This window comes from Toxorhynchites rutilus, chromosome 2 (genome assembly GCF_029784135.1).
Source record: "Toxorhynchites rutilus septentrionalis strain SRP chromosome 2, ASM2978413v1, whole genome shotgun sequence".
Lineage (NCBI taxonomy): Eukaryota > Metazoa > Arthropoda > Insecta > Diptera > Culicidae > Toxorhynchites > Toxorhynchites rutilus.
Window position 1 is genome coordinate 226,378,463 of NC_073745.1, and position 27,345 is coordinate 226,405,807.

General features: G+C 36.3%; 3 protein-coding genes and 1 long non-coding RNA gene across 4 annotated transcripts; 2 read left to right on the forward strand and 2 right to left on the reverse strand.

The window, feature by feature from the left end:
* Positions 1-239: 239 nt before the first annotated feature.
* Positions 240-1,854, reverse strand: LOC129770629 (transmembrane protein 18). Its single transcript, XM_055773589.1, has 4 exons — positions 1,592-1,854; positions 1,317-1,434; positions 565-713; positions 240-501 (listed from the first exon to the last, which is right to left on the reverse strand). Exons 1-4 carry the CDS (start codon positions 1,652-1,654, stop codon positions 385-387), a joined length of 447 nt encoding a protein of 148 aa, XP_055629564.1. The 5' UTR covers positions 1,655-1,854; the 3' UTR covers positions 240-384.
* Positions 1,855-7,484: 5,630 nt separating this feature from the next.
* Positions 7,485-8,840, forward strand: LOC129768305 (S-methyl-5'-thioadenosine phosphorylase). The gene is made up of 2 exons (XM_055769857.1): positions 7,485-7,693; positions 7,741-8,840. The coding sequence occupies exons 1-2, from the start codon at positions 7,676-7,678 to the stop codon at positions 8,557-8,559; spliced, it is 837 nt and encodes a 278-aa protein (XP_055625832.1). The 5' UTR covers positions 7,485-7,675; the 3' UTR covers positions 8,560-8,840.
* A 123-nt stretch (positions 8,841-8,963) lies between these two features.
* On the reverse strand, positions 8,964-10,483 carry LOC129768092 (elongation factor Tu). Its single transcript, XM_055769510.1, has one exon. It carries the CDS (start codon positions 10,378-10,380, stop codon positions 9,031-9,033), a length of 1,350 nt encoding a protein of 449 aa, XP_055625485.1. The 5' UTR covers positions 10,381-10,483; the 3' UTR covers positions 8,964-9,030.
* A 3,901-nt stretch (positions 10,484-14,384) lies between these two features.
* Positions 14,385-15,539, forward strand: LOC129771389 (uncharacterized). The gene is made up of 3 exons (XR_008742359.1): positions 14,385-14,530; positions 14,596-14,642; positions 14,701-15,539. It is a non-coding gene; the product is annotated as an uncharacterized LOC129771389 (long non-coding RNA).
* Positions 15,540-27,345: the final 11,806 nt, after the last annotated feature.

Sequence of the window (27,345 nt, forward strand, 5' to 3'; positions counted from 1 at the left end):
GATTTGCCATCTTGTCCTGCGACAACTTCGTTTCGATCATTCCCTGCACGACATCACATCCCAAGAAATCGTTAACGGGGTAACATTATCTATTATGGTATTATGGTGCAAAGTCATTATTACAATATTCATATAGGTTCCCGATTCAATGTTCGTACCATACACACAAATTTTTCAGATACAACAGGCAATAAGTAAAAAAAACCCTTGTTTTAATGACCCAGTGACTAACACACATCGATAATAAGTGCAACGTTATATTATACACACATACATATATAAACGGTGATGTACTTTTGCCCCGCATTCAGTTTTAACAACACTGTTCATATTTAGTATCTACAACACACTAATAAAGCTCCTATTCCAAATAAGGCGTCGATTTTATTCTTCTTTTTGCTCCTGTATCCTCCTGCGATTGTTGGATTGTCGTATTTGTTGTCGCAATTGAGCAGTCTTAAGACGAGTCATCAGTTGGGTGGATTGATAATGCCAACTACCCTGTAACATCAATAATATTTTACACAACAACGAATGGTTAGGAAAATGTTCAACAAAACGTACCACCATGAGCATACAGTTTAGTAAAATTGGCACAGAAAACACCACTGATATAAAGAGACCTTTGTCGTCGAAATATTGTTGCTTCGAAAAAATCCTCCAGTTCACAGCTGCGTACTCGTTGATGCTCTCCGAAAAGTATACCATTAACACTAAAACACAAATTTAAGATTAACAATTGCAAATCAATTATAACAAAGATTTCTAACTGAATTATTTGTTTTAAAAATATTCAACGATATGAGACACACATCGAAGCTCCTTTAATTAACAGCGTTTTGCCTATAGATGACCCTCAATATATTGCTATATTGAGCCGGCTCTTATTTACCGGTAGCATAGAGTTAGTCGATTTGATTCGATTGGTAATATCCGGATTGTTCCGTCTTCACATGTATTAATTTCCACTTCAAGTAACCTTTATAAGAACTAACTTCAGACACATCCATGATTTATTATCCGCTTGTTTTTAGGATTCGTTACATTGTCGACAAACTAATGAGGCATTGAATTACAGCTTATTATATTCGAACAATTTTAAAAGAATGCGTTTGAACGAATGCCGGTTATGCTTTTGCATTCCAAGTGATCAGATATTTCAAAATTGAATTAAAAGATACTGTTTGGGTTTCAAAATATTCTGAATGTAGAAATTATGACAATCAAAATAGCTCAACAATATTTGTTGCGATTAATACTACTTTACTTACACAACACTAGGAAAAGAAAAACTTGAAAATTTCTACTTTACTTACACAACACTAGGAAAAGAAAAACTTGAAAATTTCCACATTTCCTCGTTAACACAGCTGTGGTTGTTATACATATATGAAACGCTATTAGCCCGATGAGCCAAGGATCATACCAGTCGATCTAGAAAGATAACAAAACAAGTTTCATAGCCTCGGTTCTGATGAACGATATGTATTCAAATGTCGACGGAGACAAGCAAATACTATACAGAATGAAACAATCTTTACGTGTTAATAATAGTGTGATTAACAAGATTGTACAGCGTAGAAATACTTACACTCTGTATAAATGATAGAAACCCTTTGATTTCATTAATTTCTATATAATTGGGATCGATCATGTTGATTTAATGTGAAATCAATTCCGTTTTTTTCTACTATGAAAACGCACTTGTGAGCGTGTAACGAAAGTTAAAATTGCAGACAGATATCACAATTTCAAGGAAAATTCACAACTTAATGTATTCCACTGTTGTATTGTTTACTTTTGGAAACATTGTTAGCCGATAAGTTTACGATTGGATAGCAGACAACTCCAGGGGTGCCAGACAATTTCTCCAAATATCTTCCCATGGAACGAAAACATGTCTTCACACATGGATGGCACATGTTTTGTCTTTCAAGAAACAACCTACCTCTAAAAAAATTTTATCCTACAAAACTTAACACAGTAGGTTACATCTAATTGGACAGGCCTGTAATGCGACATAATTGGTTTTATCTCATATTCCGAACATTTCATTTTTCAATGTAATGTAATTTTTAAAACTAAACTTAAATGTTATAAATAATTTAATAATGAATACATTCTTTGAGGGTATAGGCTTCATTTTAACATCGTTCACAGGTATCGATAAAGCCTAGAATCTATACAGTAAATTATATTTAATGCGACATGCCGACACCTTCATTAAAATTAGTATTTAAATAGTTTTCGGAATATGAGTCAGTCCTCTTCATTCCGCGCGACGAGTGGCGTTAGATAGCAAAGTTTTTCATTTTATTCTGGAAGCCACACACATGATGACCATTATGAAACATGAACGAACTGATTGAGAGTGAACTGTTGGTGAGCGAACTAATTGAGATTGTACTGTAGGTGAGCGAACTGATTCAGAACGAACTGTTTGCGAGTGAATTGATGGAAAAGAGAATATTTATAAAACTCCACCCTTGCATAGTAAGTAAACTGTCGCTAGCGCATAAGTATTGCATCTCCTCTGAGGAAAATTCTCAGAATCTTTCTGTGCCTGAAACAACAAAGATCGCTCATTCTGCTCGTTTTGCGTTTTGCGTTGTTTCCGCTCGAGCTGTAAACACTAGCGAATATTTTACATGAAGTCGAGTCGGATCGGAACGGACGGATCAAAAGCCCGCGTCTCTACGACAGGATTCGTTTTAACACTAGCCCCGTTTCTCTTCGTCGACGGAGGATGTTTGACCCACCCCTGAGGAACAGAAATTACACCCAGCATGAACCGACAGCCAGATTTATGCGTGAGTTCAACGTGCTGCAAAATGTTGTTTCTGTAAATATGACATCAGAAGAAATTCTAAGAAGATTAAGATTATATTTTAGAGACCAACTGAATGTATAAGTTCTAAATTTGTATGTTTTATGTTTTTTGTATTCACGTTTAATTTTAAGAAGGCTAATGGGCTAACAGCCTATAGTCCAAATAAACAAATCTCCCCTTTTCAGGGTCCCCGGAGATTTTTACTAAAGTGTTATTTATGAAATTTCGACGTACTCGCAAATAATATCCGAAATGTTAAACCAACAAATTAAAAAAAAAATTGCGTAGTCCTAAGTCCTAAGCGGTTGTGTCTCGGATACAACCACTCGATTTGTTTTATCTATTACACAGTAGCTGTTTAGGCCTAAGGCTACGGTGATACTGCCTGCAGCTTCTTACGAAAATAAGGCTGCACGAAACGCATACAATCGTGAGAAGTAAACAATCACATAGAATTGTATTGGTGTGGTTACATTGCTTCCCACTTGCTTCGTTCGAATTCGCCAGCTTCTATCGAACAAAATTGTTCGTTTCTCTTCGTCAGTTATCGCACAATTAAGTTTTCGTGCGTACTCCGATCCAGTGTCACCTCGCCCTAAGAGTATTCCAATTCTATCGATACACAACACATGCCGCCTTTTTCGGCGTTAGAATATTCCTATTGTTCGAATGTTCACAGTTGGGCTGTTCACAGCGTGACTGTTGATATGAGGTTTCCATTGTTGTGTTTGTTGAACCGAATTCCACTTCAACATTTCTTGTGAAGAAATTGACGAATTTACGCAAAGCTTAATCAGCTCATGCGACACCTACATTAGAGCTCAGAACCACAATAGATTCGGTCGTGATTATTAATTTTACTTCTTTTTAGATTAAATTCAATCATTGAATGTCATCAGTATATGGTAAGAAAGATGGTTTCAACACCCGATTGGACCAATGTCATTGATAATCTTCGAAAACTTTAACTTCGCTAATGCATACAGGTTATGAATACTGTGGATAATGGTGATTGAATCGATAACATATCAAGTTGGGTACTATCACTGATAATTTAAGGGCCGATACGAGCAGAATTTGCAGTATTTTTAGCGCAACACACGACCCAGCAAACATTAAATCGCATAACAAGCGTATATATAACATCATATGCCCTAAATTTTGGTTGGCATATAATGCGCCTAATTGGCATATGCATGCAAAAGTGGAGGCCATATACATACATGACAAATGCTTACCGAATTAGTTTGGATGAATATGCAACTTTGACCGGCTATAATAGCGATTATGTTGAAATTGAATTGCGATCTAATATGAATATATTCACGAATTGTGAAAGAACCAAATACGACTTCAGCCATACTCATATACGATTTATTACAGACATAGAAAAAAACAAATGGCGCAAAATATTTTTGTGAAATGTTTATTATAGCCTCACGAATCGCCATTTTTATATATGAGTATTCATGTTTGTAAAAATAATAATTGTTCGATTAACTTGTGTTGGGAGTGGAATATGAATGTATGAATTGGCACAGATTGATGTTTGGTGAAAACTGCTCCGATGTGGGTTCGAACTCCGGTCGTCTGGATTATCATCCACCAGCTATCTCGCGCGGCTATCTGAAATTTAATTCAACAGCGGTTAAAACTTCCGAGTGCATCAGCATTTCATTGACATTTCAATATGATGTAATATGTTCTTTATTAGGATCTAATATGATTTACTGTTTCATGATTTTCTTCAGCATGCAACACGATTTACTACAGTACTGAATCGATTTAAATTATACGCTTATACGACACACAAACTGCATCAGCGTAATATACGCATATGATGCGGATTAAATATATTTTACGACAATGTACATCATAAAATCGATGTTTATTGTACCGAATTGTGACTTAATTTGATATGGGTATAGAAAATCATCATTTTACAATGTGCTATGTATATTACGAGGAATGGCTTGTTATAAGTATTGTAACTTTAATTTTTTTCAACAAAGTAAACGATGAATAGGGTGTTTTGCGCTAGAAATACTGAAAATCCTTCTCGTATCGACCCCTACATAATCAATGATATCAGCCAATTTGTCTCTTCCGATTTGGGGAATCGGAAACTTCATAAATTGACTTTTTTTTTGGCCTCGACTAACCAGTTCCATTCGAACAGCATCCGAAATTTCCGGAATGCCATTTAGCTGCGCACTGGTACCCCAGCAAACATTAAATCGTATAATTTTGCACGTACCAAGTCTTACAGGAAATGCGAATAAATCATAATCGCATATAATATCAGTCAAAGTATGTATCGTGTAAATTTGAAATCGCATAAAATGTAAAAACTCGATTTTATATACCATTATCAAATTAAGTCGCAATTCGGTATAATAAACATCAATTTTATGATGTACATTGTCGTAAAATATACTTATATTACGTATCCCAGCAAACATTAAATCGCATAACAAGCGTATATATAACATCATATGCCCTAAAATTTGGTTGGCATATAATGCGCCTAACTGGCATATGCATCCAAATGTGGAGGCCATATACATACATGGCAAATGCTTAACGAATTTGTTTGGATGAATATGCAACTTTGACCGGCTATAATAGCGACTTTTACCATACTCATATACGATTTATTACAGACATCGTAAAAAAAACAAATGGCGCAAAATATTTTCGTGAAATGTTTATTATAGCCTCACGAATCGCCATTTTTATATATGAGTATATATGTTTGTAGAAATAATAATTGTTTGATTGATTTGTGTTGGGAGTGGAATATGAATGTTTAAAATGACACAGATTGATGTTTGGTGAAAACTGCTCCGATATGGGTTCGAACTCCGGTCGTCTGGATTATCATCCACCAGCTATCTCGCGCGGCTATCTGCAATTTAATTCAACAGCGGTTAAAACTTTCGAGTGCATCAGCATTTCATTGACATTTCAATATGATGTAATATGTCCTTTATTAGGATCTAATATGATTTACTGTTTCATGATTTTCTTCAGCATGCAACACGATTTTCTACAGTACTGAATCGATTTAAATTATACGCTTATACGACACACAAACTGCATCAGCGTAATATACGCATATGATGCGGATTAAATATATTTTACGACAATGTACATCATAAAATTGATGTTTATTATACCGATATGCGACTTAATTTGATAATGGTATATAAAATCGAGTTTTTACATTTTATGCGATTTCAAATATACACGATACATGCTTTGATTGATATTATATGCGATTATGATTTATTCGGATTTCTTGTAAGACTTGGCACGTGCAAAATTATACGATTTAATGTTTGCTGGGATATTACGCTGATGCAGTTTGTGTGTCGTATTAGCGTATAATTTAAATCGATTAAGTATTTATGGCAAATGCTTACCGAATTTGTTTGGATGAATATGCAACTTTGACCGGCTATAATTGCGATTCGTGTGATGAAATATGATGAGATTTATAGAAGTCGCATCAACCGTTTACACTAACGCGAACTTATATAATGAATATATTCATACTTTCGGTGAATTTATTCACTTGAAGTAGAACTGCATCCAACTTTAGTGATTTCTCACCAGTGAGGAATTCACCAGCGTTTACATATGCCCAAATTTATTCTATACATTCTATACATATATACATCGAAGAAGTGTATCATATGTATTCTTACCCGTTTACATATATTTTCATGTGAATAAATCCATCTTTAGCTATAGATCTCCCTAATGTAAACCCGCCATTAGAGACTACGAAGCAACACGGATATACACGGCGTGCTCTGGATATGTGCAGTGTTTGAAAGTGACTTATTGTTCTAATAAAAGGAAGTTTAAATAAATAAATACCTTGTGTGAATCACTACAAATTTCAACAAGCTGAGCAAGCAAGCAGCAAACTATTCACTCAAATAGTGAATAGTTTTCTCAAAATATAACAATCTGAAAACTAGTAAAAATCGAAAGAGTAGTATTTTTTGTCTACTGTCTTCTCTCACTACGTGATTATTCATTTTCTTTCTATTTTATTTCATTTCAACCATTAAATGTCGTCAGTATATGGTAAGAAAGTTAGAGATTTGTATATTTACGATGGTTTCAAAACCCAATTGAACCGAAGTCATTGATAATCTTCGAGAATTTTAAGTTTGATAATGCATATAGATTATGAATACTGTGAATAATGGTGATGAAATCAATAACATATTGAGTTGGATGATATCATTGATAATATAAGGGCCGATACGAGAAATATTTGCAGTATTTTTAGCGCAACACATGCCACTCATCGTTTACCTAGTTGAAAAAAAAATAAAGTTATAAAACTTATACCAAGGCATTATCCAAAATATACATACCACATTGTAAAATAGCGATTTTCTAGCCTTCTTAGCGTAGATAGAATACGTGAAACCGAAAATTTGAACATAAAGTCTGATTTTTCTGAAAATATTGAACGATTTTCATACGAATTAATTTCAACATCATCATTTCACTCACTGCCCCATCTGGTTGTAAATTCGTCAATACCATGATTTTGATTTCCAGATAAGGTGTGGAATTAAAACTGCCGCTTTAAATTTTTTGACAACCGAGAAATGACGTATGCGTGAATGATCTGCCATTTATTGATCTTGCTAATTCCGTCAATGAAGAAAAGTGTTCATCACTTTTCGTCAGAGCAATAAAGAATATTTTTCACGTGAATTGACAAACGCATTTACCGGGCTACTGACTTAATGATAACTATTATTCACGACAACTATTATTGTCGAGTGCATTTGTTCTGTGGAAATTATTAATCTCGCAATGAACAAACCAATAAAGGTACACATATATTTCAATACTAACATACATTATAGAAATTTTTTTAGATCGGCATTATCGGAGGATCCGGACTGGATGATAGTCAGATTATTGAATCACGTGCAGAAAAAGTTGTGAACACACATTTCGGGAATCCATCGGATGTACTAATTGAAGGGAAAATAGCCGGAGTTGATTGCGTTTTGCTAGCCCGCCACGGACGGAACCACTCAATTATGCCCTCGAATGTGAATTACCGAGCAAATATTTGGGCGCTCAAGGAGCTCGGGTGCACGCATTTGATTGTATCAACCGCTACAGGATCGTTGCAAGAAAACATTCGTCCTGGAGATATTGTCATTCCAGATAATTTTATCGATCGTACTACGAAACGGGCACAAACATTTTATGATGGCAACGAGCTGCTGGTAGGAGTTTGTCACATACCCATGGAACCAGCATTCTGTAGTCGAAGTCGCGAAGTGTTGATCGAAACCGCCAAAGAGTTGGGAATTCCGGTACACGAACGAGGAACCGTAGTCACAATAGAAGGTCCTAGATTCTCTAGCAAAGCCGAAAGTAAAATGTTCCGCCAATGGGGTGCGGATCTAGTCAATATGACTTTGGTACCGGAAGTGGTTCTAGCAAAAGAAGCAGGACTTTGTTATGTAGCCATTGCCATGGCTACAGATTACGATTGTTGGAGAGATTGCGGTGAAAACGTCAATGTGGCAGACGTGTTGGCTACCTTTAAGAAAAATATCACGAAAGTTACGGAACTAATTACTAGTGCCATTCCAAGAATGGCCGCCATTGATTGGACCAGTACAATCGACGATTTGAAGAGTACTGTTAACTCAAGTATTATGCTACCTCACTCCAATTGAAACTTGACACTAACATTTAAAAAGTATTTAGACATTCAAATTCTACTTTTATGTGGCTCTCACACGTCAACAAACTTTTCTGCTTCCTCAATTGATAAAAGTGAGTCAAAATAATTCTCTCTCCCCTAAATGGTATTTTCATGCTGGAATTACGAATGTGTTTTCAGACTAGTAAGACCCAATTTTCCTTTCTATGCATTTACGTGTCATAATCATTTGTAACTAGTCAATTGCAAGCAGCTGCCATTCGAATGACTAATAAATTGAGTGAATTCCATAAAGTTTGTTATTCACTGCTGCAGATACAAAAAGAAAATTTTTCCAAGCTCATTTTGACTAGCATGATACGAATGAATAAGGATGTATTTTCGGAAACGATAGAAATGAAAGGGAGGTTCTAAACGTTTGTTCAAGATTATGTTATATTTAAAAATCGATAATACGGTCGAGCATTTATTTACAATTCAATTCTCAAGGGAGCTGTTGTAACTGGTCTAGTTGTAACTTGATAAGTTTATTCTGTGGGAGATCTACATATTCCAAAATTTTTGTTATTATTCCAGTTGATACAGTTTTCCCATTCTCGCGAATAGTGTAAGTTTGTCCACATGACATGACCATTTTTCTTAACAATGTTAACCGAATATTGCCATGATCTCCAGGCATAAGCATATCCTGGCCTACAAGATCCACCCTACATGGTATGTTCCATGTTTTACTAAACAGTTGTTGGATGTACTTAGATGTGAGTGGTTTCGAACGACCGCCTTCATTTTTCGCAAGCAGGTACATGGTACCATCAAAGTGGTTTGACACTCGTTGGCTACCTGCCTTGCAGAGAAGCATACCTCGTTGAACGGAACTTATTTTAACATTTCTGAGCAAAGCACCAATATTGTCGCCTGCTTTCGCCTGACTAGCATCTTTTTTGAAAATCTGTATTCCACCTATCGTTGTTTTAATTTGTTCGTCAAATCCTAAGAGCTCCGCATCATCGTTCTTTTTCATAGTTCCCTTCGCCAGAGTACCAACCACTACGGTTCCTCTTCCAGGGACAGTGAATGCATTGTCGATTGGTAACAGAAAAGGTGACACAAAATCTCTCGTTGGTGTTGGGACGTAAGTATCGATTGCTTCTAGAAGACGTTGTATCGCCGGTTCTCCCAACTCAGACTGGTCCCCTTGTAGGGCAAGAAGTGCTGAACCTACAACTACAGGGCTGTTTATTCCATCAAATCCGAAATCACTTAACAGTTCCCTTAGCTCAATTTCTACTAGTTCAATCACTTCTTGATCAACCTGATCGGCTTTATTGATGAACACAACAATATTGTTCACTCCAACCTGTCGTGCCAATAGCAAATGCTCTCTTGTTTGGGGCATTTGACCATCAGTGGCAGCCACCACTAACACAGCTCCATCCATTTGAGATGCACCGGAAATCATGTTCTTAACGTAATCCGCGTGTCCTGGACAATCTGTGTGAGCGTAATGTCTTTTTGACGTACTATACCCAATATGCGCCGCGTTAATCGTGATTCCACGGGCCTTTTCCTCTGGGGCACGATCGATTTGGTCATAAGCAATGTACTCAGCTCGTCCTTCTTTCGATAATACTTTAGTTATTGCTGCCGTAAGCGTCGTTTTGCCATGGTCAACATGACCGATTGTTCCAATATTGCAGTGTCCGATTATGCTTGTATCTGTGGATAAACAAATTTTGCTGGAAAACGACGGATCGGACTTCAACAGAAAGCATTTCTGAGCGTTTTTGAAGTATACAGAGGTGTTTTTTTTTAACTGTGCTAACACAGAACGCATTTTGAGTCGGATGGTAATACGTCTCAGGTAATACGCATAAATATTTCAGACTGATTTCTCATCTGTTTTTGATGTGCAAATTTTATTTCGTTCGTGTCAAAAAAGCCGATGTTAAGCCGTTATACATAGATTAAGCGCCTTGGTTAAGCCCAAGACGGATCTAGTGATCCCCGATAATCGTTCGATTAATCGAATACTTCCTACAGAAATCGATTATTAATCGAACGAATACTGCACAACCAATAATCGAAGCGAACGAATAATTTACGTCGATTAATCGATTCAAACCCAGAGAGAAAAAAACGTACGGCCGCTTCAGTTTTATCATGAAAATCAATCATTATCTTTGACGCTTCCCTAAGTTCGTAAACGAAGCTCAATGCCGTCAACGCGAATTGAGCTTCGTTTACGACTTTATGGGAGCGTAAAAGATAATAATTGATTTTCAGGCGGAATGAACACTTTTTAGATTCCATATGGCTTTCTAGCAAATGAGAAATATTAGTTTAATTAATTATTTCTCTCAGTGTGACGATTAATCGATTAATCGATTATTTGGGGCGATTAATCGTATCGAATAATAAACTACTGAAAACTATTCGATTAGCTGATGAACGATTACGTTTCGTCACTAAGTTGGTTAGGGGAGCGGTATATGAAAACAGTACGGAAGAAAGCAAAAGGGGAATTATTTCCTTGAAGCGTGAAAGAGACAGACTGATCAGGAGCGAGCTTCGGCACTAGCGTATTGTGTTTTGTTTACAAACAAAACACAGTAGATTTCCAAGATGGCTGAAGAGTGGTTTTAGCAAGTTGGCCCACCTTAGGATATACTTCTACGCGCCTTGGGTTAAGCCCATGATACTTGAGCTGTCTTGACGCAAGGTCTTCAATGAAAAATGTTAAGATGGGAAGGTTTATATAAACATGTTTATTATTATATAAGTTTATTCAAATATTATCATTGCCCTACTTTTACTATTCAGTGCAATTTTATCAAAATTTGAAAGAGAAATTAAAAAGGAATGTTTTTTTAAATATTTTTTTGAGATGGTTTTTAAAAATCCATGATTACCCCCCATTATTTGTTAATTTTTCCTGCTTTTCGTTCTTTGACCTATCATTTTCACAATTCAATTTGAGAGGTTTAAAATTGCGACAAGATAGAAGAAATTTGGTGTGAAAGAGGGCAATTTTTTTTATAATTAAAGTTTTTCTGTAGTATTTAATTTCTGAGTTCGTTTTTAATGACCGATTGAAGTTGATTCATATAAGAATAAGATTTCATTTGATATGTCGATTTTTGACTCAATGGTTAAAAAGTTATGACGTTTCTTACTTACTTAATCAGCAAAAGGCCCCAGTGGCATGTGCTGTACACAAAAGTCGTCTCCATTCACATGAATTTTGTATTTGTTTTCCCAATTCTTAACTTTCAAACTTATTTCAAGGATCAACATATCATATCTTTCTATTAATCCGCAAACATGCCTAGTAGTAACTTAAAAAACCAAACTCATAAACGACAAAAAGAGTCTTCGATTGTATATATTATATCATCCAATATTCAAGGAAGTTAATGATACTTATATTTTCCAGCGGTCATCCAAGTGCAGTAATCCTAATTATTATTATGGCCGCACTAAAAGATATGAAAAACAACAAGAAAAACGCGAACTTTGAAATTTGTGAACTATTGCAGTATTACAGGTTTTCAGATTTTCGTGAAAATTGGTAGGTTGTTTTCGTTATGGTCAAACATTGAACCTGTATTATTTTTTTTTTGATGATTCCATTTTTTTTCACTTTCCCAAAAAAATACTTTTATCAAAAACCCATAAATTTTGAACCACTAAGCCGATTCAGATGATCGACACATCAAATTGAAGTTAATGAGCTAGTGGAAAAATATCAAACTTGCAACGAATTTGAATTTTGTTTTCGTAATTATTGATTGTATCCATTTTTTTATAGTTTGCATGGTTTCGGGACCAACGGCGCTCTAATTTACACATTTACATGTTTTACTCAAATCAGATGTATTATTTTTTCTTTTTTGAGTTATGTTAACCGAGATGATCGATATATCAAATTAAAACCAATCAGCTAGAATTTTTTGGAAAAATATTGCACTTGCGAAAAAAATGTATTTTGTTTTCGTGATTAATAATTGTATCTGTTTTTTTATAGTTTACATGGTGTCGGGACCAAGGGCGCTATGTTTTTTATATTTTTTCTTGAAATCTAAGGGTTTTTTACTTAACACATTAAAAAATCAGAGAGAAAAAATCAATAATTAAGAAAACAAAATTATTTTTTTTGCAAATGTAGAATTTTTTCAAAAAAAGACTAGCTAACTGTCTAATTTGATATGTCGATCATCTGAATCGGTTTAGTAGTTCAAAAGATATGAATTTAAAAAAAAGAAGTTATTTTTGGAGAAAAGGGGAAACACTAGATTTTTCGAACCACCCTAGAATGGAATGGGATCTAATATTTTACGATAAGGAACAAAACTACCAATTTACACGAAAATCTGAGAACCAATATTACGGTTTGGCATGGAATATTGGTTTGGCTAAAAAAATATAGGTTGGTATTAATTTCCCCGGCAACTAAAAAGATTATTATTAGAAACTAATTGATGTTAACGTTTCACTACCTTGTGAATTCTAGATACAATACCAACAGAGGGTATTTTAAAAAATAAAAACGGTTTTTTACGGGGTTTGTTCGAAGCTGAAAAAAATGAAATTTATTCAGAAATCATATTTTTATGTTGTTTTTAAGCGTACATACATTACCTAGTCGTAGAATTATTGTATCATTCAATTTATTTCGATAAGAATGCTTTAAAATATTTCAACTGATGCTCTTAACACATTTTAATTTTTTTATTCAATGTCCAGTTTCTATGGCGAAGCTTCATTCGTAAATTACACATTTGTCATCATTGGTGGAATACGACCATAAATGTTGTTATGAATAGCACAGCAAGTTATGATTACAATACATATGGGTTTATTCTGATAATGCAAATATTAACGACATTATACATAAACCAATAAAAATGGATTATGGTATTGGTCATCAGCACTTTCAGCGTCTATATATATATTTTATTCAGTTTTCAGTTCGTTATTTCTATCCCATTCGTCGTGTTCATCATGATGATGCTAACATTAATAACATATATGAACCTCCCACCTTATATATGATGTCTCCCACCGTTTTAGAGACATCTTAACATTATGTTCAATTTTTAGAGCGTAAATCATCTGTCAAATTTTTCACTGTTTACAATTTCTTGCCACAAAACTTTTTTCTCTCATGTTCCACTTGTCTTCTCTGATATGGGTTTGCAGAAGAAATGAACACGCTTCAAAATCAAAATTATGAATGAAAATTATTTTTACCAAACCAAATTAGTACTCTATGTAAATGAAAATCACCTTTGCATGCAAGTAGTGAAAAAATATACAAAAATTGTGTCTAAAGATAACTTTATATTATAATGGTAAGTTTTGGTGAGAATATCTGAAAATTCATAGAAAATAGTTTAAATTAGGATCAGAACAACGCATTTCTAGTAGGTAAATAACGCCAAGAAAAAAATTTCATACAAATTTTAGTAATTTAAAACTGCGTTGGGGCCGACTAATCTGATAGAGAATAGTTGGCCTCATACAAACTAATATCGTATCCAGATGTTGACATCATTCCGCCTTCAACGCGAATACCCAGGGATATGACACGCCACTATTTTTTGGATGCCGTCATCTCGAGCATCGAGCATCGCTTACCAAGCGATCGATCGTGAGTTCAAACTCAGGGCTCTCAATTGACCATCTTTGTGTTGTTATAGAATAACTACGTCCACGCAACCACCATGACGTATAAGTGAATCCACTTTCCATTCCCTCGTAGCAGCGATGAAATTGCGATGACTGCGGACGCCACACGAAAAAAAGTGACGTTTGGTTTTCATGTTAGGACATGTGAATTGGAATGTTTTGAGAAAGCGAAAGTTCAAGTTAAAGCGTTGTTTAAATCTCTATTTTATTTGGTGGTAATATTTCGGAATAGTATTATTACTATTATCAGTAGTATTCCATCCGTGCAGTAAACGGAAAAGGAACAAATATCGAAGGTTTGTTTTGCAGTTGCTTTAATATGAATACTTACTATATTTATAACCTACAATTAAAACTTTAGTGTTGACTGCATATCTGCTGAGGTCGTAGATCAGATACCGCGAGCCTGTAACGAAAAGAATAAACACTATATATGTAAGCATTTATCACTATTACTTACCTGCAGGAATAACAAGTAGGCAACTAGAAGAGAGTGTTTTTCTCACCTCGGGTCGCGGTAACAACCATCATCAGCGATGGAGATCGATCCACGGTCGAAATAAGATCGATTCATCCATACAACTGCTCTGCTCTGCAAGAAACATCGGGCTGCTGTTCTATAAATAACCCAACAATGATCAATATCTACTGTCTCCGCTGTTTGGTCTGCTGAACAAAGGAAGAACAGAAAGAATACCCTTACGCCTAAATGGCTACTACTGTGTAATTTACCATAATGTAATGGAACAGAAAAACCCAACGCCTAAATGGCTACTTAACTACTGTGTAATTTACAATTTATAGAAACATAAACATATGTACATGTACACGATTAAACCCGGCTCTGTAACAGCTAAAATTCTAACGAGCCTAATAAATAAATAAATGGGATAAAAAAATTTTAAAAAAAAATCTCGAGCATCATCAGAAATTTTGATCGACGTATTTTAATCAGCTACTGATAAACGATTAAGTGCGATTTTAGACACCCTCCCCCTCCTCCGTGGACAAGCGTGTACATTTCCTATACCGCTCCCCTTGTAGGCCACCATTTTTGGTTTTAAGTTTGTTTCTATTTCCTTTTCTTTATTTTTTATTGAAAAAATTATAGGAGGTTGTGTCCAAGGTACGACCGAATTGTTGACGTAGAACTAGGCTGTTATTTTATATAAGTCGCTTGTTTATACCTTCGGATATTATTCTATAATGCTGTGAAATTTTAGAAACAACCCAGCAAACATTAAATCGTATAATTTTGCACGTGCCAAGTCTTACAAGAAATCCGAATAAATCATAATCGCATATAATATCAATCAAAGTATGTATCGTGTATATTTGAAATCGCATAAAATATGAAAAGTCGATTTTATGTACCATTATCAAATTAAGTCGCAATTAGGTATAATAAACATCAATTTCATGATGTACATTGTCGTAAAATGTATTTAATCCGCATCATATGCGTATATTACGCTGATGCAGTTTGTGTGTCGTATAAGCGTATAATTTAAATCGATTCAGTACTGTAGTGAATCGTGTTGCATGCTGAAGAAAATCATGAAACAGTGAATCATATTAGATCCTAATAAAGAACATATTACATCATATTGAAATGTCAATGAAATGCTGATGCACTCGAAAGTTTTAACCGCTGTTGAATTAAATTTCAGATAGCCGCGCGAGATAGCTGGTGGATGATAATCCAGACGACCAGAGTTCGAACCCACATCGGAGCAGTTTTCACCAAACATCAATCTGTGCCATTTTAAACATTTATATTCCACTCCCAACACAAGTCAGTCAAACAATTATTATTTCTGCAAACATAAATACTCATATATAAAAATGGCGATTCGTGAGGCTATAATAAAAATTTCACGAAAATATTTTGCGCCATTTGTTTTTTTTTTCTATGTCTGTAATAAATCGTATATGAGTATGGCAAAAGTCGCTATTATAGCCGGTCAAAGTTGCATATTCATCCAAACAAATTCGGTAAGCATTTGTCATGTATGTATATGGCCTCCACTTTTGCATGCATATGCCAGTTAGGCGCATTATATGTCAACCAAATTTTAGGGCATATGATGTTATATATACGCTTGTTATGTGATTTAATGTTTGCTGGGAACTGCTTAGTTGAATAATCTATGAAATCTCGCTTAACTTTTGAAAAGGTCCTATGTAACAAAAGTAAACAAATCGAGTTAATGGATGCACGCTCTTAGTTTTCAATCATTGAATGCATTACAAAAACAATCGTTCATGTATCTATCTTCTTCATCTTTTTATCGCCGATACAAAAAATATCCAATGTGCAGATTCGTATTTTAAGCACTCGGCTGTTACTTCGGACGCCACTTTCCTCCGACGCTCGGAACGTCCTAAGTAATAAAGCAGTCAAAACAACACAACTTCGTACTTCGGTCGTTTTGGGTTTTTGTTTCTTACGGGCGTTGTTAGCGATTTCAGTGCAATTCAACAAGTGATAACAACAATAATATGTCTTTAGAACGAAATGCTGATATTTGAATTGCTGTTTAGTAGTTAGTTTCAGATTCGCATCGTGCAACGTAATATGTCCAATGTGCAAACGCGGCAGTCAAGACGTCCAATGTAACATTGTTCGTTCCTAGGCTTCAAATTTGAGCTCAAATCACTGAACAACAGGTACGATTGGTTTTTCAGAGTTATTCTTGACTGCTAGTGGTGAAAGTAGCGATAGAGATCGATACCTTTCAATACAATTCGCAGATTCATGTTCGGGTCTTCAACTTCGTTTTTCTCGAGTTGACGAAAATGTTACATTGGACCTTTTCAAAAGTTACGCGAGAAATGATTTTTTCATTGTAGAATCAGTTGACGATAACTGATTGATGATTCATTCTTGCCCTCGCAAAATAATCGTATGTCGCAATTTATTTCATGTCAATGCATTGAAAATTTACCTCGAAGGCTATTCCGGTGGCCTTTTTCGAAATTGACATAGACTCGGCTACAGTCGATTATATACATGTTGCACCAGTACCATTATTCCATATCTCATAACTACATCAATATATCTTTGGCACCGCATGTAAACAACAACAATGACAACATTTGCAAGTATCAAATATCATGCTATATGTTATTTAGTATTGCCTCAAAGGAATCGCACTTCTAGATATCGTTCGTACAAACAAGCGTTCACCATAGCATGCATACAGAGCCATACATTGGTGGCTTGAAACTACTAGCAATATAAACATTTCTCATCATTTTGCGCTATTCTCAAAAGAAACGCTTCTGTTAATATTACTGGCCTGAGTTGCATAACTTTCTCATGCTCGAGATAAGCGCAGCTGTCTCCCTTAGTGGAGGAAGTTTTACTACTGGCAAGCAAAACCTAATCACATACAAAATTCCAGAACATTTACTTTCTTGATGACTAAACAAGAGAAATGAACTCTTTTTGTTAATAACAACCTCGAAAACAGTAGCAATGCTTCATTATGATCAATATTAGCACAAATGCAATCCTAGTTGAAGGCAGTTTTGCGACTGGCACGCGAACCCAAATAACTTATAACATTCCAGTAAGATATTCAAGATGCTTAGTATTCCCAAATAATTTTTTGGTGCACAACCTTAACGTCTGCATCGCCATAACGTCAGTTTAATGCATTGATACATTCTCAAAGGCACAAAGACGGAAAATAAACAATGTTAACTGCTTGGAAAAAGACCGAATTATGCCACACAGCTTGTACTCTGCTGTAACAGCCATCGATGCGAATTCACTGATGAGTTTGTCAAGAGCGACCGCCTTCACCACCAGCGGGGGGAGCTTGATTTGGTTGCTGCCTGGGCGTTTACATTTTCGACCGACGGTCCGAAATCGCCTACTTCGCTGTTGTTCGGTGCGGTGTCACATTCGCGAAGGCTCGGTTCAGTGCGAGCGCTTTTCACTGCACCAACATCGCGTGCATCATTAGATGACGCTTACCTCGAAATTGTATTGCCCCTGGCAATGCGTTCGTTTTTTGTAGGGCTCGAGCCTGCCTTCCTCTTCTTCTTGCTCATCGCACACTACGCGAAGCGTCCAATTTATGACGCGGAAAGAAGAACACACGATACGAGTAACGCGAAAAACGAACAGAAAAATCAAACGACGATTTCCAAGTTGGATTACCACTGGTGGGGTCCAATCTTAGATCGAAGCGCAGCGAAAGCAAAGTGAACTGGATTACTCAACAGTCCGATGCCGAATGAAAGTTTGCCTCAGCGAGATCCACTGTTTATACTCTAGGCAAGTATTCCCCTTCATTCTTTTTTTCCTTTGTTCACGGAGACTTTAAATCCTACGATTTCCCCTCCGTTGGTCGTCGATAAGTTGCTCGTTATTGATAGCTCTGTTCGGGAAAACACTCAAATGGACAGAACAAATGTATGAAAAATAGAAACACTTAAAGTTTTCATGAATTTTAACCATTTACTAACAAGGGGATTCTAATGTATGGCATATTAAACAAATCTTACGGAATTTTCGATTCGTTTAGTATGTAAATCGCCAAAATCCGTTCGCGGCAAAAATAGTTATTAACGTTAACTTTATTTCATAAAAACGTGACCTGTTTTCTGATTTGACACCCTTAATGAAAGACGTAGTTCTACGTCAAAAAATGTTAGCTTTATTAATGATGGCGGGTTTCTCTCAATTCTTTGATTTTTCCGCGATTAGATATTTGTATCGTTGTTTAGTTCCTACCAAATTCCATTTTCTCGCAAAACTCCATATCAAAACATCGCTTGTGAATTTAATCTTGATTATTTTTTGATATTATAAACCGACGTGAGATGGCCGAGCTGTTTGTGTTTAAAAAAAAAAAACAGACAATTCAATCAAGGGCTTTGGTAATAATAGTTATTGGAACCTATGGAAGAAAAATTGGATTTCGAATCAAGACGACAATGGTACAAAAGAATTCGATGTACATCTTTTTCTTTCTCATTTTTTTAAAGGCACTTACGTTCTTAGAGGAATTTCGCCGTCTCACCATAGTATTCCTGGCGCCCTTTTTTCTATTAATTCTTAGTTGATATTTCTACAACACAGCACAATTCGATGTTCAAGTGTTGTCTCGTGTTATGCAGTTTTGGCTCGATCAACACCCGAATCGCCGCTCAAACTCATAGACGTTGGTAAGTGAACAATTTCTGATGCGATTCAGTTAACAGTTCCGCAGATTCAAAAACATAAACTTCGCCAATGTATCGGTGAAACACTCCTTCTTTTACAGAACACAAAATTAGTTTGGGTAGTGACTGGTGGCTAAAATGAACCTAGTCAAAACCATAAACATGGCCTACTCTCAGATACACAATATGGGTTCCGCAGGGGCAAGGGGACGAATGATTGTCTTGCGTTGCTTTCTTCAGAAATTCAAATGGCTTACGCCGAAAAAAAACAAATGGCTTCAGTATTCTTGGACATAAAGGGGGCCTTTGATTCTGTTTCAATAGAGGTTTTGTCAGACAAATTACACTCTCGGGGTCTGCCGCCTCTATTGAATAATATGTTATATAATTTGCTTTGTGAGAAACATTTGAACTTTTCTCACGGAGATTCGGCAGTAAGTCGGGTCTCTTACATGGGCCTCCCCCAGGGCTCATGTTTAAGCCCCCTTTTGTACAACTTCTATGTAAGCGACATCGACAATTGCCTTACACAAAATTGCAGCCTAAGACAACTTGCAGATGATGGAGTGGGGTCTGTCGTAGGATCAAACGAATCCGACCTGCAAGGACCCTTACAAGATACTTTGAACAATTTTTCAACCTGGGCCATTGGGCTAGGGATCGAATTCTCCACGGAGAAAACAGAGATGATGGTTTTTTCTAGGAAGCATAGACCAGCAAAACCAAAGCTTCAACTTTTGGGTAAACCGATCACTCATGCTATGTCATTCAAGTATCTTGGGGTCTGGTTCGACTCCAAATGTACTTGGGGGGCCCATATTAGGTATCTGAGTAAAAAATGTCAACAAAGAATAAACTTTCTCCGTACAATTACCGGCACCTGGTGGGGAGCCCATCCTGAAGATCTTATTATGTTGTATCGAACAACTATTCTCTCAGTGATGGAGTATGGCAGTTTCTGTTTTCAATCAGCTGCCAAAACACACCTCATTAAACTCGAGCGAATTCAGTATCTTTGTCTCCGTATTGCGTTGGGATGTATGCCCTCAACGCATACCATGAGTCTCGAGGTTTTGGCAGGCGTACTCCCACTAAAAGATCGCTTCAATTTATTATCTCTTCGGTTCCTCATCCGGTGTAAGGTTATGAATCCATTGGTGATCGGAAATTTTGAGCAATTGATCGAGCTAAATTTTCATTCTAGATTCATGAGTTCATATCATGAATTCACCTCTATGCAGGTTGTTCCTTCTTCGTATATTCCCAACCGTGTTTGTTTTCCTGACTACATCAATTCCTCTGTACATTTCGATCTGTTCATGAAGGAGAAAATCCATGAAAATCCAGATTATCTTAGATTGGGGTTCGTTCCTACAATCTTCAATGCAAAGTATGGGCGTATCAATTGTGATAATATATACTTTACTGATGGGTCCTCTATGAATGAGTCCACAGGATTTGGAGTGTTCAACGTATTTTTTAGCACCTCACACAGTCTTCAGAATCCTTGCTCGGTATATATTGCTGAATTGGCAGCGATATACTGGGCGCTGGACAGCGTCGCCTCACGACCTGTTGAACACTATTACATTGTAACGGATAGTCTTAGCTCTGTCGAAGCTATCCGTTCAGTGAGGCCGGAAAAGCACTCGCCGTACTTCCTTGAGAGAATACGAGAAATTTTGAGTGCTTTATCCAGACGCTGTTATGTCATTACCTTTGTCTGGGTCCCTTCACATTGCTCAATTCCGGGTAATGAGAGGGCTGACTCATTGGCAAAGGTAGGTGCAATTGAAGGCGATATATATCAGCGTCAAATCGCCTTCAATGAATTTTATTCTTTAGTTCGCAAAAATACCATCGCTAACTGGCAACGCAAGTGGAATGAAGATGAATTGGGCCGGTGGTTTCACTCGATTATCCCAAAGGTTAGCCTCAAACCGTGGTTCAAAAGTCTGGATTTGAGTCGGGACTTTATTCGCACCTTCTCCCGACTCATGTCCAATCACTGTTCGTTAGATGCACTACTCTTCCGTTTCAATCTTGCCAGCAGCAATCTCTGCGTTTGTGGCCAAGGTTATCACGACATCGAGCACGTTGTTTGGTCGTGCGAGGTGTATCTGGTCGCCAGATCGAATTTAGAAAACTCCCTTCGGGCCCGAGGAAGACAGCCCAATGTGCCGGTGAGAGATGTGTTGGCTCGGTTAGACCTTGATTACATGTCCCATATATATGTTTTCCTTAAAGCTATAGATATTCGTGTGTGATTGTCCCTACATCCTTATACCCTCCTTTCCTTCCTTTGCGGGTAATTCGTCCCCTTGCTATAAATAGTAGAATAAGTTGAAATGTAAATAAACTATAGATATACGAATAGATTTAAGAATTGAGTGCTCATCAACATTGTTACAATTTCCTTATATCCCATCCTTCTCCTAAAAATATGTCACCCTTCTAAACTCGAGCACACCGCGAGTAATCGGTTTTCCACCTTACTAACCATAGATGTAAGAAAATTGTTTATATATATATAGTTTTAAAAATATATTTAAGAATTCGGCTCCTTTAAACTTAAGTAACTGAGCCTGTAAAAATAAACGAATTAATAAAAAAAAAACCATAAACCTGCAGTATAATCTTGATTGATGGTTTCATCATGAGCGTTCTGTATAATTTCATAAGTATTGGATATCTGGGAAAAAAATTCAAAAGCAAAATGATTCTACGTATGTTTATTCGAATATATATGCACCGTTTTCTTCCACAAATTTCCGTCATCCCTAAGATTAGTTGAAGTTTTGTCCTTGAGATAATTTTTCTTGGGTCTGAACAAGTGATAATCTGAAGGTGCACTATCTGGTGAGTACGGCGAGTGGAGTAACGCATTTCAGCCAACATTCAATACCAAATACCAAAAAAATCGATCGCTCTTGGTTCAAATGCGTTACTTTAAAAATGCGCATTTTAGTGAAGAAGTTTAGAGATATGGAAAAATATAAATCTTTGAGAGTGGGCAGAAACATTAAAAAAAAGTCAGAGCTAATTTTATTGATTTTTGATTATAGGTTTGGATGTATTTTTCAAAAATATCTTTAATGTGCTCATGTCCCCCTCCCCCTCACCATAAACAAGCGTGGACATTTTCGTACCCACGTGGTATGTGAACAACCCCTAAGGTGCGCCAATATGTCAAAAACGCTCTGCAGTCATCCTGTAAGTATACTGTATTTTGTTTTTAAACAACAAAACAAAACACATCACAAGCTTGTGCACAATCTCACTTGTGATCAACCACTCCTTCACGCTTCAGGTAAATGATTCCCCTTCTGCTTTCTTCCGTACGGTCTGCATATACCGCTCCCTTAATCCACCAAGTGACAAATTAGCTTCACCTAGCACCATAGATTATCTTGATTATAAGTACAGTATGTTACATTACAACGTCCCGTCACCGTGAAGTCAACGTAAAGAAATGAAATGAATCAACGGCAACTTTGACGTGTATACCCTCCTTTCCGTCCTTTGCGGGTAAAGTGCGATTCACATACAACATCCACGTCACGTTCACGTTCTGTCCCGTCACGTTGCGTCAATTATTCTTCCAACCAGTTCTTATGCAAACATTCACATACACCAGCAACGGGAACTTCGACTTGCCGTTGCTGGTGTATGTGAATGCTTCAATAGGAATTCCAAAGAAGAATAATTGACGCAACGTGACGTGGATGTTGTATGTGAATCGCACTTAATTCGTCCCCTTGCTATAAATAGTAGAATAAGTTGATACATTAATACACTATAGATATACGAATAGATTTTTGAATTGAGTGTTCATCAACATTGTTACAATTTCCTTATATCCCATCCTTCTCCTAAAAATATGTCACTCTTCTAAACTCGAGTACACCGCGAGTAATCGGTTTTCCACCATAAATGTAAGAAAATTGTAAATTGTAAAATTGTAGTTTTGAAATTATATTTAAGAATTCGGCTCCTTTAAACTTAAGTAACTGAGCCTGTAAAAATAAACGAATTAATAAATTAAAAAAACTTTCACGTCGGAAAAATAAGTCCAAGAGAATAGTTGACGGGACGGTGACGCTGTATGTGTAGCTCACTTAAATGTAACTTACAGTATTGTGCGATTCACATAGAACGTTACGGAAAAGAAAGTCCACGTTCCGTCAACGTCTCGACCAATTCACACATGCAGCACGGCAGTGGAACTTCATACAAATCACTCGTCGAAAAGTGTCTCCTTTTTCACTGCTTGTTTACATCGACGAATATATTTTTTTCCACTATGTTTCATAGGAGAGTGTATGCATACTGACAGATTTCTACTACGAGGTGTTTAATGAAGGATGAAAGGTGGGAATGTTTATGTTTATATATGATTTATCGTACGATTTAATTGAATGCATAAAAGTTGTCAACAAAACTGGAGTTAAGCACATTTTTAAATTTGAACAAATATTGATAAGTGGTTCCCAGCAATTCTTGATGTTTATTGCGTGATTTGGTAACTGCATAAGTTGTTTGAAATGAAGGTTTAGTGTAATTATTTTATTTTGAGGATTATATTCACAAACATACAAGTATGATTAATATGAATTGCATGTATATGATGCGCCTAGCCAGCCCATACATGCAAACGTGGAGGCGATATACATACATCCTAGAAAATAATAAATCGTATAATTATCGTTTATATTACATCATACACGCCATATACATGTATATGGCCTCCAATTTCATATGCATATGCCAGTTATACACATCATACAAGTAATGTGTCTTAGATGTATGTATATCGCCTCCAATTTTAGATTTTTGCCGTAGGACTACGCCTTACATTAAGGGTGCCAAATCAGAAAACAGGTCACTTTTTTATGAAATAAAGTTAATGTTAATAACTACTTTTTTTGCTACGAACGGATTTAAACGTTTTGTATTCGATTGGAATTTTTTCTATGATTTTTTTTGTTTGATATGCTATACATTACAATCCCATAGTCTGTATATGGTTTAAATTGATGAAAAATGGAAGAATTCCCAATTTCCATACATTTGTACTGTCCATTTTTGTGCTTTCCTGAACAGAGCTTTCAATAACGGGTAGCTTATGCAGCCGCTAGAACAGAAACAACGAAGGGGGATAGCGAAAAGAAAAAAATGCGAAGTAAACTCCACCCTTGCATAGTATGTAAGCTGTCGCTAGCGTATAAGTATTGCATCGCCTCTGAGGAAAATTCTCAGAATATGTCTGTGCCCGAAACAACAAAGGTCGCTTATTCTGCTCGTTTTGTGTTAAGTGTATCCCTTCGAGCTGTGAACGCTAGTGAATATTTCACTTGAAGTGCATCTGGCATTGCAATTAACACAACCATCCGAATGGCAAAGCAGGCGAAAAAAGAGAAGAGTACAAATAATTTTAGGTCGCTTCTAAACATCAGTGTTTGGTTTTTTTGTGTGTAGCTTGTTTTCATTGCGCAAAACATAGAACTTAGAAACTTTGTTGACGGTATCTACCGAGAGTCGAGAAACGATTTTCATAAACGGTCATTCTTGCGATGTTTCATTTTTAGCACTGCAACTGTATGCATCTGTTAGACTCGTATTTGATGCTTGTTGAATGGCGATGCACTTCTTCTTCTTCTTCTTCTTTTGAATTATAGACACTTGAAACTCAGAGAGATCATTCGTCTTCGATGGCGATGCACGGAAGATACCACTCGTTAATATTCAGTGCAATGCGTGCATTGATATAAAGAAACGAATTGCGACATATGACCATAGCGTATTGTTCTCGCAAAGGCAAAAAATGATCGTTGCTTCTCGAAATGAGTCTACAAAACTACGCAAGCCATTAAACATTTTCAGGGTCCCCGGAACTTTTTACTAAAGAGTTATTTCGACGTATTCGCAAATAATATTCGAAATGATAAACCATCAAATTTCAAAAGAAAAAAGATTGCGTAGTCCTACGTTCTAAGCGGTCGTGTCTCTGATACAATCCCTCGAATTTTTTTTTACTATTCAATGTTTGCTGGGCAGGCCCGAAGGCAGTTTTAAATTGTTAAAATATGAATGAAATTTTTTACTTCATGTTATTTGATTACTTGAAACATGTAGTACTGAACTTTATTTAACCATTTCTATATAAATTTTGCGATATTTCCACTAAAGCACAATAAACAATCAGGAATGAAGTATCCAAGTGCAACTCTTTCGTATCATATGCTACGACGACGATAGTCGTACTAGATGCATGTAGGAGTCGTATATTCATCCATCCAACCATCGTGAATACTGTTGCAAGTGGAAAATAAATGTGTGTTCATTGCTTATGACATTATACATTATGACATAAATAACCAGGTGTATGACAGGATTATAGCTATCTCACTATCCCTCTGCTGCAAAAGTTCATCATCGACATCACGATATGTCAGTTGGTGGTAAATTGGTAATTCGCGATGACGTCGACGTCTGGTGGCGACTTCAAGTTAGAGCCATAATTTGGGTCCCAAAATCATAAGTGTAATCTCTACCAGATTAGAAGACACGGAGCCGGTTTTCAAATTTTAAAATTTGAATGAAAATTTTCACATTATGTTATTTAATTATTAGAAACACGTATTTCTGACTTTCATTCAACCATATGGTCATACAATTCCAACATTGTTGCTGATTTTTTGACGTAGGACTACGTCTTTCATTTCTATACCGGGGTGTAAAATCAAAGTTTCGAAAACGAAAGCGTTACGCCGGAGACCGAGATTTTGAGTGTTAATAGCTCCTAAACAACTGAACGAAATGGTATGATAAACACTTCATTCGAAAGATAAAATGTCTACGCGTTCTATACTTGTTACTTTCTGATCCAAAAACTTGTTTCAATAGTCTTAAATTTGCTTTCAAAATAGGCTATTGAAATCACCAATCGGTATATAAGCGAGCGCCGCTCGGAAATCCACTCTGTTCTAATTGAACAGCGATTGGAGCATGTTGTCGCTGTTGTGGTGAAGCTCTTCATTTATCATGAAAGCGCGGATGAACGGTGTCACCAAGAGTCTGTTTGTGCACTTTAGGCCAGAAGGGAATCCATCAGGAGGAGAGTGATGCTACAAACGGTTCCCCGGGAAGATCTCGAAGCAGCCGCTACACACACACACATACACGCACGGAATTCTTTCCGTTTGGATCGAGAAAGATCCGGAAAATAATCTGCCAGTTCCTCTGGGAATTTAAAAATACATTCATGTGAAAGAGTTTATTTGAATGTTTTCTATTCATGTAACACTGTGACCAAATATGTTTCAATCAAGTGCTATTAACAGATGGTTATCGAGTTAGCATTAACCACTGGTGGGCTTCCAGTATCGAGGAAAATGTGGAAATATCTAATCGTTACTGAAAATAATCTGCCAGTTCCTCTGGGAATTTAAAATTACATTCATATGAAAGAGTTTATTTTAATGTTTTCTATCCATGTAACACTGTGACCAAATACATTAGGTTTTGTGATTTTTCAATCAATCGCAATCAACAGGATAGCTTCTGAAGATTATTCTTCCCCATCAGTAAGATATTTCCGTATCCAATATTGGATGCATAAAACCTTGTGCCTCCAACGTAACGCTCTCGTTTTCGAAGTCTCCAAATATTCATTCATTCAGAATGAATTCAGATTCAACTGCATACAAATGATCTCTAAATCAACGATAGTCCTACGTCACCCTTGCGGTTATACCATAGATATAACCCACTTCCTGTTTTTTCTTTATAATATAAAATTGTCTTCATAAACAATTTTCGTATGAGACTTTTTCCCCACCTGCAAACAAAAATGTTTTTTATTTAAACAGAATACTAATTTGATATGGAAAAGCTAATTTTCATTCATAATTTTAATTTTGAAAACGTTCAT

Coding starts and splice junctions, on each gene's coding strand:
- LOC129768092 (XM_055769510.1), bottom strand. CDS start 10,380: ATGCGTTCTGTGTTAGCACAGTTAAAAAAAAACACCTCTGTATACTTC.
- LOC129770629 (XM_055773589.1), bottom strand. CDS start 1,654: ATGATCGATCCCAATTATATAGAAATTAATGAAATCAAAGGGTTTCTA. Junction 714..1,316: donor TTTTCTTTTCCTAGTGTTGT/GTAAGTAAAGTA, acceptor TTTGTGTTTTAG/TGTTAATGGTATACTTTTCG. Junction 502..564: donor TAAACTGTATGCTCATGGTG/GTACGTTTTGTT, acceptor TTGATGTTACAG/GGTAGTTGGCATTATCAATC.